Genomic DNA, 20683 nt, shown 5'->3' with positions numbered 1-20683 from the left:
AACATTGTTGCTCTAGCTCTTATAGTCTTTGAGCATTAGGCGCTGAAGGGGACGGACAGACGGACGGACGGACAGACGGACAGACGGACGGACGGACAGACGGACAGACAGACATGGCTCAATCGACTCGGCTATTGATGCTGATCAAGAATATATATACTTTATGGGGTCGGAAACGATTCCTTCTGGACGTTACACACATCTACTTTCACCACAAATCTAATATACCCCAATACTCATTTTGAGTATCGGGTATAAAAATGTACGGGATGACAGGGAGTGGGAGGGAGTCTGGTTTTATTGGAGATTGGGGATTGGGATTGCACGCTCGTCCTTTCAGAAACTTGTTTGGCCAAGTGTCGTTACTAACTTTGTTGTTTCTGCTACGGCCATTTCTGCTTCTGGTTCCGCCACTGCAGCAAGGGTTGTCCCCCGGTTGTCCGGTAAAAGTGAGTTATGGGCGACAGTTGTCAGCGCCTTGCGACGCAACGACACAACTTTCAAGCTACCGCCTATAGAGAGATCTCCGGCACTGAATCACATTGCAAGGAGCAGCAGTCAGCAGTCAGCAGCCGGCAGCTGCACAAAACTTTATTAAGGAATACCGCCTTCTAGCCTGATATCTGCACAACTTTCGACTTCCACGAGGCCCGACCTTCAGCTCCAATTGAAGCTCAAAAACTTCAGTTACACCCAAGTGTCAAGGTTGACAGCTGAATGCAGACTTTGAACAAGGACACGCGCGCGAAAATTGTCATCTTATATTGTCATTGGTGTGTGTGTGTCTCGCCTTTTTATACCCTTTTTGTCTCACTGACACACAAAGGACAATGCCATAGAGGCTGGTGGCGGTGTCGTGGCAGGGCAAAAGACAAGCATTTCACCGTCACTTGGCTAACAATTCGTGCGTGTTGGGGACATTGATGTTGGCCTCCCCCGTCCCAGTTGTCATCTCCGTACCTTTCTGCTACACATTCGCATTTTTGGCTCGGGTATGCTCGAATGAGGGGTGGAAAAAAACGAGAATGAGAACGAAAGCAGAAGTGAAGTCTGATTTTGTACGAGATATAAATAGGACTACACACACACATATTACACTCGTTCCCTCGGAGTGTTTGCATACACTCTCACTCACTCTCACTGTCATGTGTGTGGAGGTACTCCTGCTGCCATTGTCGTCGTATCCTTTTTCTGTGTGTTGTATTGTATTATTTAATGCACCCATTGTCATCATTCCTGATGCGTTGATTGTCGGTTCACTTGTTCTCCTTTGCTTTTATTAATTTACGAGCTGCGATAAAAGCGAAACCAAATGGAAATGACCCATGGCTTCGAGGCTCGAGGCTCCAGGGAGTTGTCTCTCGATATGAGAACTGCATGAGCCGGAGGGAGTCTATAAACCGCGCCGCTCAGAGAGCTCTGACATTCACCTGTTTTTAGGCCCTGGCACGTCCTCGCCAACAGCTCGCACCCTGCCCCGCCCCACATTCGCCCCCGCTATTGACTCAACCAATCATCTACCACGCTGAGAGACATTTCACGTTCAAGGTCTCGGAAAATTGATTGACATAGCCAGGAAATTAAAATCGGAGCACTTGGTGCTTGGCGTTTTCCTCCGCTTTAAATTTCAATATTTTTCTGCCACTACAGCTCCAGCACAAAATTGTGGCTCAAAATCGTGCCGAACTTGATATTGGTTAAGCAGATGGCACAGCAATTGGTCCGCGCATTGGAAGCCATTATGAAAGTTGGGTTTGATTACTTATACATGAGAGAACACGAGTGCGAGCGGCTAACCACAGCGACACAGCGGCAGAGTCAGAGTCAGAGTCGGGCATGATGATCGGCTCGGCCACAAAAAGAATGTTGCTATAAATCACATTACACAGCAAAAAGGGAAAATCCGAGGCGATACAGGCGAATCCAAGGGGGAAGTGTTATTGATGAGCATTTAACTTATTTTCGTATTTCCGTTTGCCTGGTGCTGGCTTTAAAATTTCGAAGCGGATGGCGTCATCGTCTGCGCTTTGGATCTTTACGAGGCCTGCTTATGATTCCCTACGCTTGTCGATAATTTAGTTAATAGTTTCAGTACGATTCTGTTTGTGCTTACTCGAGCGCTTTTCTATTCCCCCATTCAACAACGATGCGGGTGGGGTTGGGGGTGGGTGAAATGGGATTTCTGGTGATTTGCCTTTCGGGGTATGGTATCTGGTTTTTGGTCTCTGGTTGGTCAATAAAGGAGCAATGTCATGTTTTATATTGGCTCTCGATGTTGTGGAGTGGCCCAAAGCCTAAAGAGTCCCATAAATTTGGCCAAATTCCATTTGACTGAGCTTTGGCTTGACTTTCGCCTCTCGGATTTGCTTCTCATTTTATATTTTTTTTTTATATTTATGCTTTCTCTGGTTTTGTTTTTTTTTGTATAAAGTTCCGTTGGCCAATTTATGGCTACACAGTTTGTCCATTAGGAAGCCCTTTAAAGCAAGACTTCCACAGGCCCTGCAATAACAATGGAAAATGTTAAAGTGGCGTTCCACATGGCTTATATGTTATTATACAATCGGCATTCGGCATTCAGCATTCAGCATTGTATTTGGTCTCTTTTTTGGTGGCTAGACATTGTCTGGCTTTTGAATTTATTGGCCAGCCATGTGCCAAGGTCAATGCTTAAGACTAATATAGAACATAATTCGACGGACTTTTGAGGCATTCATTAAGCATCCTCCACACTGTTCGGGCTCGACGTCTCTCTTCGATTTGCTTAAATTTTATTCAATTTTATTTAATGGCCTCAAAAATGATCTGAAATTTAAGTCCCTCCCCACATTGGCTTCGGTTTCGGCTCCTGCGGCCGCTGCCGCTCATAATGAGACATTGAAACGCTGCATGTGACACCAGCAGATGTTAGAGAGGGAGAGAAAGAGAGAGGAGACGCCCGCCAATTGGCGAAAATATGAAGCGAGAATTTTAGCGGAATTTATGAAAATTATGCGCATACCAAATAGACAGAATTTGACGGTTGTTTCGGTTGTTTCGGTTGGGGCTACGGTTGAGGTTTTTCCTGATGAAAAATTAGAACAAAAAATTTCAAATCCCACATGAATCAGAAGTTGAATCACATCGAAAGTATTAGTACTTTTAAGTACATTGATTTTTGCATTCGTGACCCGTGGCTACTTATTAAATATTATAAAATGCATGGTAAACGGAAAGCATAATTAATATAATCCCTTTTTCGAAAAGTTCCTCGAACAGCGAACGGCTTGTGGCCGTAGATCCATCCACGTGCCGCCACCTTTAGCGGTGCTAAACGTAAATTTAAATGTTATGTACGCAAAAGTTTTGTTTGTATTGTAATGGCGGTTATAAATTTCCCTTCAAATAAACAGTTTAACGTTGGGCTTGGGCTTTGGATGGAGTTTGGGTTTGGTCTCGGCTTCGAGTTCGGTGTGATTCTGTTCTCTTGTCGGGAGAGAGAGAGTGGTCTTGGATTAGGACTACAGCTCCATTTTATTGCGATTGCCGCCTGGCTGACTGGTGACTGCCTCGAGTGTGTGGCACACACGGCCTGGCCTGGGAGTCTGTAACTGTGTGCAATTTATGCGCTCACGTATAAATAGAATTGATTTTGCTTAAGCATCGCATATATTTTACCTACTGCCAGGTGATTTAATGTCTGGCGACATAATCTGCCATTTGCCACTCGCTTCCCTGCCATCACGTACGACAGAGAGACTCTCTCATATGTGTACGTGAATATATCCGAGTCGTGTCTCTGTCTTTAAGCTTCGTGCAAATCCGAACCAATTTTCATAAGCTTCCATTATGCGTAAAGCGGTAGAATAAACAATGAACAATACACCCACACACACACACACCCACGCAATCCCTCACACATGTCTAAAAGTATACGCCATATGGGGATCCGCGTCGCATGCTTACAGCAGAAGCAATTATGTAAAAATAATACGCGAAATATTTGTCTCCTACCTTCCCTTCTCGTCACGAAACGAAACGAAGTTGAGCTCCTGGTTTATCGCCTCCCATGCCCCCAAAAATGTGCGCCAGTCAGCCTTGCGCGAGTGTTGATGAGTTGGATATTTGGAAGAACTGTTCGTTGGACCCAGATTAACATCCTAGAACACAGATTTTTCCGGGAGTTGGTTAAAACATTTGAAGCAGAAAATCAGTGAAAATATCTTATCGTTCAGTCGCAAACACTTAACCAAAACCAGGGGATTTTTCAGTCTAATGCCAGAAGTACATCCCCTTCAATTCCTTGATTAAAGAACCGAAACTCTAATACTTAAGACTTGCTTTAAAGGAAATAGTACACCTAAATGTGCTATGTGTGGGGGGCGCTGCTTTGAGCTCCACTTCCACATCCCGATCCACTCGTCGAAGCTTAAATAATACAGCGCACAAACACCTACATACGAAAATAGGGAGCCAAAAGATGGAGACAAACAGACAAACAGATAAATAAATAAAGAACCGGACGCAAGCATCGGAACCTAGAGAGATGGAACCGACGCGACGGTTAAATCCACAAATGGAAGCTAATGAAGGAAGCAGTTTTCCTCAAAAGCAAAAGAAGAAAGAGAGTAGCTTTCCCTCAACCATCAACCATTCGACTGTTGCCTGTCTTTTGGCTTTTGCAATTTTTATTTTCATAAATTCTCAAAGCATGTTTGCCAGCTCATAAAAACGCAGTGTGTACTCTCGCAGACACGCACACACGCAATCCCCTGCCCCGTTGCCATTTTTATGTCCCTCTTCCGTCTTGGCACGAATACTCGTACGAATACTGGTACTCTCACAAGAGGGAAAGCCAAGCGCCCAAGTGGCTCATAATCTGAGCAATTTGCTTGCGTTTTATGTGATTTTTGTTGCTGGTATTAGTGCCTGTAAAGAACACACCCGAGATCCCCAGGTTGAGGAGTGGGTGCCTGTGTGCCTGCATCAGAGGCTGTCTGCATCATTTGTATGCAAATTGAAAGCATCTTGTTTGACTCTCATACATAACTGAGCTGCTGCATATGCACATGAGGCCTGAGTTTGAGACCAAGTTTGCCCTCATTCTGTTTAAATTTGAGATTAAATTCAAATTGAAATCAATCGAATTGTCGACAGCACCTGACTGGGCTGAAAATTAATGAGTTTTGACCGAAATCAATTACGTTTCCATGGTATTAAATTATACGAAATTCTACGACCAGCCCCAGCTCTCTCTGCCTCCTTCAGTTATTGGGGGGACCGAGCAAAAAAATTATCCAATTTAAAAGTCAAATGTCATTTTTCCGCCTTACTTTTTTCTCTCTTTCTGTTGACGTTGTTTGTTTGGCGCCAATGCCAGCAGCAGCACATAATGTGAGTTACCTAACAAAGGTGATGGTGGCTCTTTTGACGAAATGGAAATGGAGATGATGGCTGACGTGTCGCTTTTCCATTCCTGCTGCTAAATTTCCGACTACCCTATCCCAAGAGTGTGCTGGCTTCATCCATAAATTGGCTGCACGCGGAATATGGTATTTCCTGTAAAAAAATGGTTTTCGAAGCAATGAATGTTACCGTTGTTCCGTTCGGCTGTGTGCACATCCTGGCTCTAATATTACATATAATATGCTTATGGTTCTTCTTAGAGTATTCATCGAAATGTTTGGGATTCTTAGAACAACCGGAATGTTTTTTTTCTTTTCTTTCAGCTTCCGCTTTCTTTTGCTATTTGGGCAAAAGACATTTCTTTCTTCCGCTATGGCAAAGGCAGAAAAATTACTTGAATTTCATTTAACGCAACCAACTTTGTCACCGGCAGCACCCCACAGAGCCAAACAAAGCAAATGCGTTCAGTTTGTTAATGTGTTTGCATAAATTTGAAGCCCAAACAACAGCGATAGCAGGGAAAGTGAAAACATCGGATGGGTTCTGTTTCTGGTTCTGTTCTTCCGAGTTCCTGTACGTAAATACACTGTACTCGCCGCTGTGGCAGTAGTGTTCCCCTTCGCTGAGAGACCCTTTCCCGGCAGTTGGGTGGAATCTGAGCTCAGAGCATAGGCTCCCATATTCAAGTTGTATGAAGTTTCGCTTGCTATGGGTAGAATGGGTAGTGCTAGCCGGGGGCCATTAATCAAGCTAAGCATACTCCACCAGTCGAATCACAGGTCACAGGCTACAGTTTCACATCCCAATGCAATTGCTCCTCTCAGCAAATTGGACTGTTGGTTGTTTTACCTGTGATGAGGGATATGGGGCATGGGAGAAAGCATAGTTGGGTTACCTGCATCACCTGCAGACACTTAGCCATGACGGCGGCAAGCTTCTGAAAAAATGAGAAGGAAAAATGGAAAAGGGCGGTTGTGTCAAGGGTTAAGTGCATGCGAATTTACGGGTATTTCCATTTCCCTCGGATGGTCCCTCCGTTCGTCGTAATGCATTAGCCGTGTCGGACACAAGCGGGTGGGGGGTGCCGAGGTTAGCCACCACCAGAAACGGATTCAAACTTTGTAACCATCTCATCCAGGGCGCTTCTCCACGTGCTGACCTGCTGTCCGACATAGATTTGAAAAAAGGTTTCTGGTTTGGTTTTTCTATTTCGGGACCTCTCTGTGTGACATTTATGAATACTTGGTATAAACAAGAACTTTTTAACTTAATAATCCGCCCCTCTCCCGGACGACCAATTGTGTATTTATTGTTAGATTGGCTTGCAACCTTGCAACCCAAGGGAAAACAAAACGGAAGCACGACATTCGGATATCAAAAATTCATCAGCGTTTTCCGTTTCGATTTTGGAGCCAACTTAAAGCAGGAATTCATGTGGCATTTACTCGGACTATGGCACTTAAAATCCCATATATCATCTGTCTTTATGCTGTGGAAAAAAATTTGGGAGAAACACTTTCTGACCCTGGAAAATTGTATAGCTGTCGAAAAGAAAATGATATGGAAAATGGAATAGAATAGCATTCATAAATTCCGAAGAAATATAAAATACGATTAATTTTAAGGGAATGTCGATTGTGACTTTAAAAAATATTCCATAAATTTCTGGTTTATCGGATGCCCTGCCGCTCTGTAAAGTGTTTTCTCTGTTCTACCCGTCTGCACGGGTGTCAATTACTCTTGCTGCTGCTGTTGCCTGTGCCTCACCATCATGCCACGCTCCATGCCTCTCCATGCCGCTGGCTGTTGCCAGTGGCTGTTGCTTTTGTGTTCTGCTGTCTGTTGATGTTTTGGCCTCGCCTTGAAGCAATTTTTATGGCTCATAAAATTCGAAATTAGAACTGGATGTGGCGCTGGATTTGCGACTACAAAAGCTATCCTCTCGCTATATGAGGATGAACATTTTTATGCTCCGCCCTACCCTGCCCGTAGAGGAGCGCCACGAAATCTGGGACCTGCCAAAAGTGGATTTTCTTTTCCAGAATTAGTTGGTATTACATTTAAATGGCATATAATTTGTTAGCGCCATAATATTTATGCGAATTGTGGCCGTACACTTTTATTTATGTTCACTTTGCTGCTCCTCCTCCCCACATCCGCACCGCACCGCCCCACCCCGGCACTTTCCTATTCATCGGCATCTACATTCAGTCGCTAAATCCCCCAGCTGACAATCAAAGCACAGTTCTTACAAATTGCGTTTAATTTAAGTCAAAGAAGGGGGGAAGGGTATGACACTACCTCTCCCTTTCACTTTGGCACAATGCAGTGGCACAGGGAGGAACACCGTGGCGTATGCGCAATATTTTGCTGCCTGGCGAAACAATTATTTATTTTGTGTTTTATTCTGCCTTCTGCGTAGATGCGGAAATTTTTAATTGCCACCTTAGCTGAACAATTTGTGAAAAAGGACTTTACGTTGTTATCCCAAAGCTTTTGTCGGGCACGTGGCCTAGAGTCCAGGGACATCCACATCCAGGTTTAAGAGCATTTCCTGGCAAAGAAACTGAGAAAAGCCCGTAATTCTCTTCCACGAAGCCCAAGAACCTGTGAAACGTGCGACCTTGAGCTGTTTGCAGCTTCTGAGGCAAGTAAATAATAAAAGAGATTCGCATAAATCACAGCAAATAATTTGCTTACTTTGTAGTAACCAAAAAAACATGCCCAGGAAGGCTAGTTTCGGGAATTCCCGAATACGCTTGATGCATGTTGGGTCCCAATAGATACCATGCCTAATTGATACTGATTCTAGAGGGATTATACAGAGAATACACCACCACATACTTTATAATAACGTTTGAGTTTATCAATCGCTTCTTCCATCTGATTCCATTAAAGGTTAACCATTGGATTTTCCTCTTTCCATTTCAGTTTCCCATTGGTTTTGGCTTCGAATTGAAGTGAAAGGACAAAGCAAGTGGCCAAAAGCAAGGAGTAGGGGAAATTGGAAATGGGCATCAAAGCCGCGACAACGGCGTCCCTGTACTTCCGCTGGCCATGGGCTGGCAGAGGGGAGTCGATGCGGATGATACGTCATGTTTTCGCTTTGGCCTTTGATGATTGAAAATTCCAACTGGCGAGACCAGAAGCGTAAACAACCAGAGGCAGCGTAATCGACAACCACACAGCGGATCGCTGCCCACCCATAAGCAAAACCGATCAGCCAATCAAAGCGAGCCACAAAGGAACCGGCAAAACTATATACGGGTTCTCCTCTCTATTGACATTGAACCCGAGGCCCAGAGCAGAACGAATACAGTCAGCGCGCAAACGGCACCACGTACCTCGGTTCAGAGGCCACGGAATGAGCAGCAGCAGCAGTTGCAGGCGGAAAGCAGCAGAAAGGCAAAGGATGAGGATGCCGCAAACGTTTCAGCTGCTTCTGTGGATGGGGATGCTGATGCCATTGATGCTGTTGCAGTTGGGGCAAGGCCATGCGGCGACGGATCTAGAAGCCGCGACAGTCGCTGGAGCGCAGGGAACAGTAACAGCCGTTGGATCCCCCCGGAATCGCCTCAAAGCGGAAGCGGAAACCCTGATGGCCGCAGGCGACAGCTTCAACATTCGCCACGGGCGCTCCCGCACCTCCCATATGCTGCACAACACAAACATCAACAGCGATGGGAACAGCAACAACAGTGGAACCAGTGGGAGTGGCAGCGCCAGCATCAGCATGCGCCCCACTCTAGTCACGCCCACACAACAGCCTGGGGCAGGTGGCACAACAAGCGCCCCAGTCACGCATAAAATACGCAAATTGCACAAGAAGAAAATCAACGAGAGCATTCGAAAGAGCGTGGACAAGAGCCTGGGTGTGCTCCATCCGGCCAAGAACCATCGCAGCCTTGCAGAGGCTGAACATCTACAGGGACGTCCGACCTACGACGAGGACACGGCCGCTCTAAGTGAGGTCATGGAATTGGCAGACGAGATTGATCTGGAGAATTCATTACAGTCGGCTTACCCGAATGTTGTCGTTGGCTTGACTGCCACTACCACTCCCTTTCCCACGCCCCAGCCACCGCCGGCACCAACGCCCCCAGCAGCAGTTGGAGTTTCCTCTGTCGCCAAGACAACTCCGACACGTGGCACAGGCACAGGCACAGGCACAGGCACAGGTGCAGCCGATGGAGCTCTGCAACTGCGGCAATTTGTGCGTGCCAACATTGATGATGCCAATTACGCGGAGGATGAGGCGCCGATGGAAGACTTCCCAGAGGTGGAGGTGGATCTAGATGAGGATGAGGAGGAGCCGTTATCGACTACTTCCATGCCAAAAATGGGAATGTTTGCGCCTCATCATGTGACCGCGAGTGCGACAAGGACACGTTTGCTGCCAGTGAACAGCAGCAGCTGGCAGGAGCCGCTGGATGGAGGAGGAGGCGTGGGCGAAATTGAAGTTCGCTCAGGAGACTCTACAGAATCCGATTACCGTCTCGATGACTCGCATTCACGCAGTGAAAACGATGCCTTCAACAATGACGATAATATCGTTGATGACGATGCCAACGACGACGTTGACGTTGACGAAGAGAATACGCAGAAAAAGCAGTCATATGCCAGGTTGCCCTTTGAAGAGCTGCAGCTCCTCAATGACAGCGGCAGCAGCACCACAGAGTGGATGGACGACGGTAATCGCAATGCAAATGAGAACGACAACAGTCCTGGGGCCGAAGCCCGATCTCAGGCCAACATGGAGGTGAAACAGATACATTTCGGTGGCGAAGGGGAGTCCGATTCCGCGCTGGATACCTCAGAGGTAACGATGGACGATGGCTATCCGCCAGAAGTGCAAATCGATGACAACACCAAGCAGCTGGTCATCGAAGATGTGGAGGGCAACGACGACGATACAGACGGGGAGAACATGGAGTCAAATCAGCTAACGGCGGACGTGATCAATGCCAGGGATAGCAAAATTGATTTGGTCTCCAAATTCCTGCAGTACATCGAGCAGCAGCATTTGATGGGCTCCAATTGTGTGGCCGGCACTTCCCTGAATCTCGGCGAGGGCGTGGTCGACCGGTATGCCCAGGACCGATTCCGTGTGGAGGCCGAGGTGGCCGTCAATCGCGCCAACATGTTGACCAGGTGAGCGAAAAGTCAAAGCGAAAGTTCTCTCTTCTCGTATTATTGTACACATGAGAAACTTTTCCAATCGAAAGTTTTCGACAGAGCGATGCCGAGTGCATATTGGAGAAATGGAAACGGGAAATGGAACTGCCATTAGGGATGTGGAAAAAGCAAAAACTCAACTCAATTTGGGCAAAAGATAGATATCTCAGTGGAGTTTAGTATTAATCTAGTTCTCTTCGCTGTCACTGCTCCCGACGCTATGATTTTCATACAAATCCTTTTCTGTTGGTTCCCTTGGAATGTTGAAGATAAGCCGAATCTGTTCGGGAGTGTGGCCCTTGATCATGTTGGCCACCGTCTGGCAGGCGGAATTCATCAGTCCCCTAATGTCCAAGTAATTGGCGGCAATGATCAGCTCGAAGAGAGTGCCGTGATCGACCGTCGAGAAGAAGTCTGCATCCCACTCACAGATGGGATACTCCTCCATTTTCCCATCCTTCTTATCTGCATCTTTCGCAGGTGGAACGTCATTCATATGGTATTTGGCCCAGGTCAGGATCATTTTCAGAATCGTTGAGTTCACATGGGGCACGGGTATGATGGGATGGTCATGGTCCTCCTCGTGCTCCAGCCCGCAATCCTCCAGCATATTTTTAATGGTGCCCGAACATTTGGCAGTGTCGGCATCGGTGTCGAAAACAACACCATCGGAGGACTCCAACCTGACGAGGGGCATGGCTCTCTTGAATTTTGAATTTTGAAAACTATTTTGTGTGTTGGATTTTTGTGTTGAATTCTGAACGGTTCCACAAAGGTAAACGAAAAGGTTTTAGTCGTCGGGTGACTTTTTCGATTACTGCACAAAAAATAACACAAAATATTCGTATTGTTCGGCTACTGAATACTTGTCCGAGGGTTCCTCCAATTCATGGTCCGATTTCATCTTCTTCATCGCTCGGCAAGTGTCTTTTGTCCACGCTTATAATGCTGTCCTTGTTGTCAGGACAACTTTCTGCTCTCTGACCCAGCCTGCAATACTTATTTCTGATAAAAGTTCAATTACTTAGTTGAACAGCAGCAAAAAGTTTGTGCCAAGACTTTGATTTATCCAAAGAACGACCGCAACTGTGGTTATTCTCTACCAATCTTCCAGCTGGCCAGTGTGGGGTAGTCAGTCTTCTCTTCTTCCGTTTTTATTTTGTTCCCTGTCCATGTCCATTTCTGATTCCGTCATCGATTCGGCAGTAGCTGGCCAAGTGACAATCTCAAGAACATGTTAGTTCTCCTAGTGCCTCCTTCGAACCCTCCTGCAGGAAAGTTTCGCCCACAGTTTGTGCGTTCTTTTTCATAGATTGTGCTTCTTTCTTTCTTTTACTCTCCTTTTATTTTTTTTGGTTTGTCCTCTAGCAGCCCTAAGAAGAACAATAAACACAAAGTTTCATCATTTGACGCATATGTGGGTCCTGGTCAAGAGTCTGTGCCAGAGTCCTGCTGCCTGCATATGACTATAGTATCTATATCTATGTCACTGTGCTCTCCTCCATAAGGACATTAGACATTGAATTTATGTCTTTGTGAAGCGAAAAAATAACGTTTCAATGTTTTTTTTTACATATTTTTTCGTTTACCTCACGTCCTGTCGTTTTTACCTCACCCAAAAAGTTAGCTTTCTTTTTTTTTGATACCAGAGCAACAGCAGAGGTTGATTTGATTGCTTCAAGCAACAGGCAAAAAGGACAACATATTTTATCCACACAGATGGAAGCGGATGGTAACTGGAGCTCATTTCTCAGGTGCTCCCATCAGTGGAAAAGACGGGATTATTTTATGTTCACAATGGATATGCTTTAGTCGAGCCCCTGAACTGGAATATACTTAAACGTTTTCCTGATGTTTTCCGTGATTGGAGAACGAAATCAAAGCCATTTGTTCGAAAAAACTCATTTGTTAAAAGCCACACACAAAGACAAAAAGCAGCCAAGAGCAGGAGGACTAAATGGAACACACAAAAAGCAGCGGAAGGAAAGATTGGAGGCAGAAGAAATAACATGAATGGCATGGCATGGCTGACAAATCTAATGAACAAATGCCGCTTGTCAATAAAACCCACAAATAAACAATTAACCAGGCCAAAAGCGACTTGACAAATTAAGTGAAAGCGAGGACAGAGGGCCACAGACAGAGAGTGGGGAGGAAACAAGGGCCAAGGTCTGGACCCTGCCTTGATCTGGGAAGCAATAAAACGTCAAATTCACACAGAAGATGGCTGTTAATGTCAAATGTCAATAAATTAAACTCTGTTCCAGGATACGGATTTAGGAACGGGAACTGGGTCCGGGATCAACATTATTGCGTTTAGTGTTACATGTTTGGCATTTGTTTTCATTATTTTGGCTCGATATCGAATGTTGCCCCTGGGACTGCGCCCAGACTTCTGGTCAAACAGCAATCTCAAAGCGCAGTCCTTGGCTGATTTATTCCGCCGTTTCGAACTCCTGGCCGGCATAAATTTGATGAAAGATACTCTGGAGCTGAGTCTGGAACGGATGGGAAGTCCCTTGGTCATAATTTCAAGCGTGTGGCAGGCAGGCAGCAGCTGTGCTAATCAGGGCTTGTTTTAATCAGTTTTTCTTTGTGTTAATATAATCAAGGGCAGCCGGAAAACTTTTACTGTACCTAAAAAGGGGAAATTGCGCTGGAAGAGAGAGAGAGAGAGAGAGAGAGGGAGAGGGAGAGGGAGTTGGGGCAGCATAGCATAGATACTAATTGAAGTTATTGTTTTGTGATACATTGTTATCGCTTTTGCTTCCTGCCTTCCGTTCTTTCCCTGGTTTTTTGTGTGGTGTGTGGGTGTGTTGGGTATTTCCAGTTTACTTTGTTTCACAAACAAACAAAAACAAGAATAACATTTAGCGAAAACAAAGGCTACAAAACAGTAGCTGTAGCTGTAGCCTCAGGGGTATCCTGGAGGTCGAACAAGTGGCAGCACCGCATAGACGGTGAGGAGGGAGGTTGAGGAGGGGAGGCAGGCAGGAAAAACAATATCAGTTCAAGTTGAAAATTACGAGCTGCAATTGTTTTCTTGCCTTGGCCACTTTTCGTTAGTTTCCGTTCACGCCGCACCGCCAAAGTGTAGACAGCAAACAAAAAGGAGAAACGACTCCAAATAGGAGCTCACACACACACACATTCATACATACATCCAAGGAACATGCAACAAAAGTGTTGAAGCGTACGTAGCATAAGGAATCGGAGAAAACTTTTAAGTACTTAAATGTGTTGTCGTCTAGGTGAGACAATGCTGAATGAGTGGCAAAGTGGAGGAGACGGGCTTGGAGGTTGGGAAAACTCAGAAATTGAGTTTCCGGTTTCTTGTTCTTCGAACTCAAGAGAGGGATAGAGGATAGATAGGACGATGCCGCTTCATCTGCCGCTTCGTCTGGTGCTGGTGCTGGGGCTGGTACTGGGGCTGTGCCCCCCAGCGCTAAACTCTTTTGATACGAGACATTCCACTTGTCCTTCCGTCGCACGAGCATTTGTGCCATGATTTTGTTTTTCACTTGAACTTTTGGCAATAAACTTGGCAAATAATTGATTGCTTGTTCGTTGCTTGTTCATCGCTTGTTTCATCAATTGCTTTTGTTTTTGTTGTCATCCCAAAAGTTATTTTTCTTCTTGTATATCTGGGGAGTGGCATTTGATTTCACTTCATAGAAGCAATCGAAATTGAAATCTGCATAAGCGATGCACTTTTCAATTGCCAGCGGTAATGAAATGCGACAACAGCAAGGACACAAGTCAAGGCCCCACTTCCACTCCCACTCCGCACCCCCCATATCCCACAAGCCACATGCCACATCCTACCCCTAAGGAAGGTATTGGGCGAAATCGGAATTCTCTCCCATTGTCAACCTCCTTCAAAGTTTTTGCCAACAGAAGCAATAAATATATGCAAGTCAATGCGCATGCATGCATCGAAAGAAATCAACTGAAGAAAAGCCATGCTGCCTCAAAGTAAGCTGAAATGTTGCATGGTTGCACTTGATTTCTCTCAGTGTGCGAGCGAGGACTTTGTGCCGCTTGATTTACTCTGCCCTGCCCTATTCCGTGCCTTGCTCTGCGGGCGGTGCTAATAATGCCATGGCTCTGATGTTCAGTTCCATGGCACTGCCACTGCCACAGCCACAGCCACAGCCACACCCTCAACTTTTTATTGTTCGCAGCGAGGCATTTGTCTACAGCCGCCAAAATGGAAATTGTTTTCATTCAGCGCAGAACAATCCTAATGTGGATTTTCTTACTGCACACCACATGCCTCATTCGCCATGCCCCCATGCCCCCGTGCCCCCGTGCCCCCATAGCCCCATTCTCCCAAACACGGGAACAGTGCAACTGACATGGACATGTCCATGCCTTCTGCCAGCTGTAGGCCACCGGGCGGTACATGAATCCCATCCGCGTCACCACCACCGAACCACTACCACTGGGCCGCGTCCTTTTTCCAGTTGGCTTATTTTAGTATCTTTGCATCTGAGCTTGACTTTCTGCTGCTCCCGACTCCCTCCCGACTGCTATTGTTGCTGCTGATGCTCGTTGTCTGCCGGATATTCGCTCTTTTTACATAAGACGTACATTGCTGGCCGCTACTGCAGCACCGTGGTACGCTTTGTGCAACACATGTTGCCATAACTTAACAGCTTAACAAACTTGTCGAGTAGTCACCGAAAAGCGAAAAACGGAGCCACCGCCTCTTCAGAGTCGCTTCCATTTCCACTCTCTGAAGTGGTTGTCGTCCCACTTGGCGAATGCGTAAAATTTAAGCCGCATCTACAGTTCTCTGAGGGCGCCGCAGTCTATTTTTGCGCAATAAAAACATTTGCCACTCTTGCGACCAAAGGCAAGGACACAGGACCCAGGGCCCTTCCGAACAGACAGACAGCCGCACAGACGCATAGCTGCCGCATTGTGGCAGCAAAAGTTGGCCTTTGCAAGGGCTGAAAGGCGCGAGGCCCTCGCGACTCATTATGCTCGACTCATCGCCATCCTGCCTTGCTCTCCGGCCTTCTGCCTGCTACCCTGCCCTCGACGCCTATTGGAGTGCGTGTTCTTATTCCCAGGCGGAGGCGAATTCAAAAAGCAAACTTTTTTGGCCAAAATGTTAGCCAACTTTTGCTGCCACAATGGGCGCCAGCAATAATAATCATCAGGCTGCCAAAAGTACGTTGAAAAGAAGTTAGCAACTTGAAAGCAATTAATGGACTAAATCAAAAAGGCATTTTTCAAACAAGAAAGGCCAATGGGAAAAGGCAGAGGAGTGCCAGCTCCATGGGAGAGAGGCGGCCGGGGCTGGATTGGGCTTGTGGCCAGTATAAACATGTCAACAACAAGTGCTGCCTTGACTCAAGGCTCATTTAGCCACAGGATAGCACACAGCAGAAACCAAACAGTGAACAAGGCAAGAAGAAAAAAAAAACAACAAGAAAGGAACAACAACAGCACAAGGATAGCACAAAGCAGGAACTTTTAATTAATTGAACTCCTTTCCTGTTGGCTAATTGAACACACATGCACACACAGGAGTTACTTCCATCGAGGCAATTTTCCTCTTACGACTAACTTTTGATCTTATTTTGTATTTTGTTTTTCCTCTATGCCTTTTACTTCGAATGAAGAAAAGAAAATTGTCAATTAGCTGGCTATATTGTTTGACAAACATAAAATGATGATTATGTTGTGGCTAACGAAATTTCATACTTTCCACAGACAAAGTTAAAAAAGGTGCCTTGACTTTGGTGCTTTCATGTCGAAAATGAATCAATCATTCCACAGTGCCGTGAAGCAGTCCTTGAGCACTTTCTTTCAAGGGAAAATGAAGTCAATCCAATACAGGGAATTGTAGTGCTTGGCAATAATGTGAACTGTTTGTAAATTGATTTCCATTGTAAATTGAATTGTTTTTCAGGTTTCCCGTTCCCCAGCAATAAATAAATTGAATACAGAACAATTAGCAAAGGGGGGATCAGCATTCCAATGCTGTCAGCGCCTTTTTTCCCCTTTGATCATTAAATTATGGCCTAATTAAAATTGGTTAAAAAACCTTGACTGTTATGGGCTATTAAAAAGCGCACCCATTAAACAAATAAAGGGCGGCAAACTTTGAATAAAAAGGTCGCCGACTGCTGGGCCGAATGGTTGTCGACTGTCGACAGGCATCGTCGCCACCGCCGATTCATCAGCTTCATGGCCAAAGCATTTCATTCATTACGGCATCCTTCCCGGACGAGTACCAGGACCAAGTATCCTGGCCAGATGCTCGTGAGGTGCGGAGCACTGCGTGTACTTTGAATAATTAAACCGGAGAATTTCCCTTTCAATTAAGATGTCGACAGCAGTCGGAATCAGATGCTTGAGGTAGTTGCCCAAAGGACAAACCGAAAGTGCTCTCGTCCTGTCCTGTCCTGCCTTGTGTTTCTGTGTCTCTTTAGAGTCCTGCTTAGGATTCGTCAGCCGAAAGGCTGAAGGCTGTTTGTTATACAATTTCGTTTCCAATTTTCTTGATGCCGTTCATGCCATTTCCAGGTGCCGAAATTTGGGATTTCATTTGCAATTATCCCTCTGTCCCCTCCGTTCATGTATAATTAATTGCTTATCACGCAAAACGCATAACGATAATAGAATTCAATTTGCTTGTTAATGCAAGTTGGCCATTTCAAATATTTGTTTTGATTTGCACATTTTGTTCTCACTCTTTCTTTGCTTTCATCTCTGCTGCTGTCTGCGGTCTACTGTCTACTGTCTGTTTTATGTTTTGTGTTACTTGTGTTTGCTATGGAAAAATCAATACCCGTTCATCATTTTCACATCAGTCAGTGGAGACCTTGGCATCGACTTGAATGCAAATACCAGTTGAGAATGAGAATGGCGAGTGGGGGCGGGGGCGGGGGCGGTGGCGTGTACTTTGGAAAAGCGCTTCACCCTCGACATGCAACGACCTTCTCAAAAGTCAAATAACAAAAAAAAAAAGAAAGCTGCTTAAGTGGCGGGCAGGCCTCATGGCATTCCCCTCGTTCAACCGAGGCTCCAAAGTTCCAATTTGTTCCAACTTTTATTGAGCAAAAGGCTCGCCGACTGGCCAGGGATCATGTGCTAAACAAATAAGCAAAACAACCAACTAGTGTACGTCCCTTGGAGATACTTAATGCAATACGGAGAGCAGGTGGGAGAGTGACAGTTTAAATGTGAAATAAATTGCCAATGCTGCCTGCATCCTAATGGAAACGACGGAAAAGAGAGAGAGACAGCGACCACACTCCCCATTCCAGGCAATGATGTGGTCAACATGTTTTTAATTAAATGTCAGAGGCTTTATCTCGACGAAACTCTGTGCTTCTGGCTGCAACTCTGTGTGCAGACACAAGCACTCCCTCACCTGAAAAGGGGAGCCTCATAGAACTCCAACATACAACTGCATCAATGGCATCCAACCTACTGCCCTGGCTACAGTGCGATGCGTTCTGGGATCTGCAAACCCTGGGATTAAACCCAGCATAGACCCTTGTGGCGCTACAATTTCCGTGCAAAAAAGGACAGACAAGGGCCAAAACGTAAAGAGGAAAACACTCTCAAGTACTTAGTGAGTTACTTACTCTTGGATCTTAGACCAGACCCACCTCCTTGCCCGACTCTCCTGTTGGCCCCGGCTCCTGCAGCTTGTTTGCAGCTTGTTTTTGCATCCTTTTCCCTTGCAGCATTCGAGTGTTGAAAAGCATCTTTAGCATCCTTTCCCCGAAGTCAGACGAAGCACAGTACTCATAGCTACAGCCAATTGGGATTACACCTAAGAGGAGGAGTGGTCCGAAAATTATGAAAGTATCAAAGTAGAAGCCAACTGTTCAAGTTCGCTCACAGGAGGGGCCACAGATGGAAATGCACTGATAGATGCACTGATAATTGCAGCATGAGCTAAATGAACACTCCTCAGGGGCTCAATGGTCCAAGAGCCATAAATAACGAGGAGCAGAAGCTGGAAAAAAAGCTGTGAACTCCATGTTGAGCTTTGCTGACTTAGCAGCATTATCACCAGAAAACATTGTCGGCGTCGGCGTTGTCGTCGTCATTAGGCGACTTTTGAGCCGTGAAATGACCTTGGACATTTTCTGTGATATGCGAATGCGCTCTTCAGAGGGGAAAGGGCGCCGAGATGGGTGCTGACAAATGCCGTTGACATTTACAAATGAGGCCCACAAGCAAATTAATGAGCCACGCCCAATTAGCGTGGCACATAAGGGAGCCAGAGCCATGTCTGTTGTTGAAAGTTTTCCATATCTGCCCTGGATGCTTCTCCCAGCTAATGTATCGGAAAATCAAGTTGAAAGCAATGTTGTGGCAGTTTTTCCTATCGCCCCTTCTTCTCTTAAAGCGACATTTTAATTAGTATTTCCCAGACAGAGAGACCCAGCGGAAGGAGGTCACCTCCGTGTACGTATACTCTTGGCAAAAATCTTGAATGTAATTTTCTCGTTTACTCATTTTCCACACCCACATTTCCCAACACACTGTAGGGCAGAGTGAAGCAGTGGATGGGGCTCCTGCTATGCAGACAGGCAGGCATTGTGGGAACGTGGGACCAGACAATGGCCGCCAGCCGTGCAGCGCACTTGAGCGCAGCTTGAAGGCGGCTGCGCCTATAAGTATGCACTTGTAACAAGTCAGCAGTAGACCACTCCGCTCGCCCGCTCGCCCGCTCACCAGGCCGCCAGCCATCCTTCTACGCGAATGAGAGCCGAGTAAAAGACGCCGCCCCGCCGCCCAACCACCCGCTAGCGACTCTCGAGTTGGCTATAAAAACAGGAATGACAGGCCACCGACAAAAATGAGAGAAAGGCAATCCAAGGCGGTCGCTGGGTTCTCTCCACTGAGCCACTTTCTCTGCACTGCTTGAATTCCAGCTAGCCAGGCTTATTCCACTTTTCCGAGCGTAAATATCCTGCAACGGAAAAGCTAAAACGGGAAAAAGATATAAAATTTGGGAGAATATGAGGGTAGATGGGCATTGAAGACAATCTCTGAATGACCTAAAATCATTATCTTCTATTCGATTTGTGAACATTTCGCCATCATTCACTAGAAAATGAAGAAAGAGCATACAACATTCCATAGCACCTATAATCCCACCATTTTTTCATATATTTTAAATGCAATTTCCTTTTGGCCTTGCAACATAAATTGCATTGCAACTAATATCCGATGTGTGCCTCTTGTGTCTCTTGCAGAATATTCAAGACAACGGGGCGACGGGTACAGGAAGATGTCAACTTGCTGCACGCCTCTGTTCTATCGATGGTGGAGTTCGACGAAGATATATTCGCGGCCGGAAATTGCTTCGATTGGAACGAGCATCCCGCACAGCCGGGCCTCTTCTGTCCGTTCGCCTACCGCCTGCCACCACCGAATCTGGGGGCAATCTTTGCCAAGGATCTGGCCATGGAGTATCACTATCTGGGCAATACCTCCGAGTGGTTCTTTCTGGCCCGCAAGAACGCCGAGAAGGTGATAGCCCGCAACGAGCAATATCTGAAATGTACGTACCAGAAAGCCATATTAAAATACATTACAACAATGCCATGCCCCTGATTTATGCCACGGACAGGCAGAACTCTCGGGCAGAACTTATTTATGGGGCCTCCCTGATAGCGTCTTTGCCTTTTGTGCGACATGTACAATATATACGAGTATGTATGTGCGTATGCCATTGAATATTTATACATTTTCAAGGAGCTTTAATCTCCGACTTCATTAGTCACGGCCCCGAATGGCAGCAAGGGATGCTGCCTAATTGCGTTGCCATTTGAGAGACGCATATTTCACCATGTTTTATCATTGCCACTTGGCCGAAAGAGTCCTCCTCCGACAGGCCAACAATTAAGCGTATAAATAAAACGAAAGTGTCCCACTCGACTTCAAAACTTCCACTTTCAACGTGGGCTACTTTAAATGGAAATTGCCACCTTGCCACCGAATCCGTTGCTCACATTCCGTTGTTAATTAGCTTCTAGGGCCAGTCCACCAGTCCACCAGGCCACCGTTCGCCTGAGCGATTACATCTAATCCCATCACACGGCTGGCACCCGGCTTGACCCTGCTCGACAGCAACAGCAACATC

The 20683-nt window shown here is 46.0% G+C and overlaps 2 protein-coding genes across 2 annotated transcripts in view; one reads left to right on the top strand and one right to left on the bottom strand.

Moving 5' to 3' along the window:
* LOC15382900 (uncharacterized) overlaps window positions 1-20683 on the top strand; it is a 50609-nt gene that overhangs the window by 6727 nt on the left and 23199 nt on the right. The window contains exons 3-4 of the mRNA XM_004444157.3: window positions 8317-10536; window positions 19794-20101. Coding sequence (XP_004444214.3) covers window positions 8750-10536; window positions 19794-20101 — 2095 coding nt within the window. The 5' untranslated portion in view covers window positions 8317-8749. The remainder of the gene's footprint in view (window positions 1-8316; window positions 10537-19793; window positions 20102-20683) is intronic.
* On the bottom strand, window positions 10706-11326 carry SkpF (SKP1-related F). Its single transcript, XM_002138502.3, has one exon. The coding sequence runs from the start codon at window positions 11255-11257 to the stop codon at window positions 10748-10750; it is 510 nt and encodes a 169-aa protein (XP_002138538.1). The 5' UTR covers window positions 11258-11326; the 3' UTR covers window positions 10706-10747.

The sequence above is a fragment of the Drosophila pseudoobscura genome, chromosome 3 (assembly GCF_009870125.1).
Source record: "Drosophila pseudoobscura strain MV-25-SWS-2005 chromosome 3, UCI_Dpse_MV25, whole genome shotgun sequence".
Lineage (NCBI taxonomy): Eukaryota > Metazoa > Arthropoda > Insecta > Diptera > Drosophilidae > Drosophila > Drosophila pseudoobscura.
This window is presented reverse-complemented; position numbering and strand designations above follow the sequence as displayed.

Coding starts and splice junctions, on each gene's coding strand:
- SkpF (XM_002138502.3), bottom strand. CDS start 11,257: ATGCCCCTCGTCAGGTTGGAGTCCTCCGATGGTGTTGTTTTCGACACC.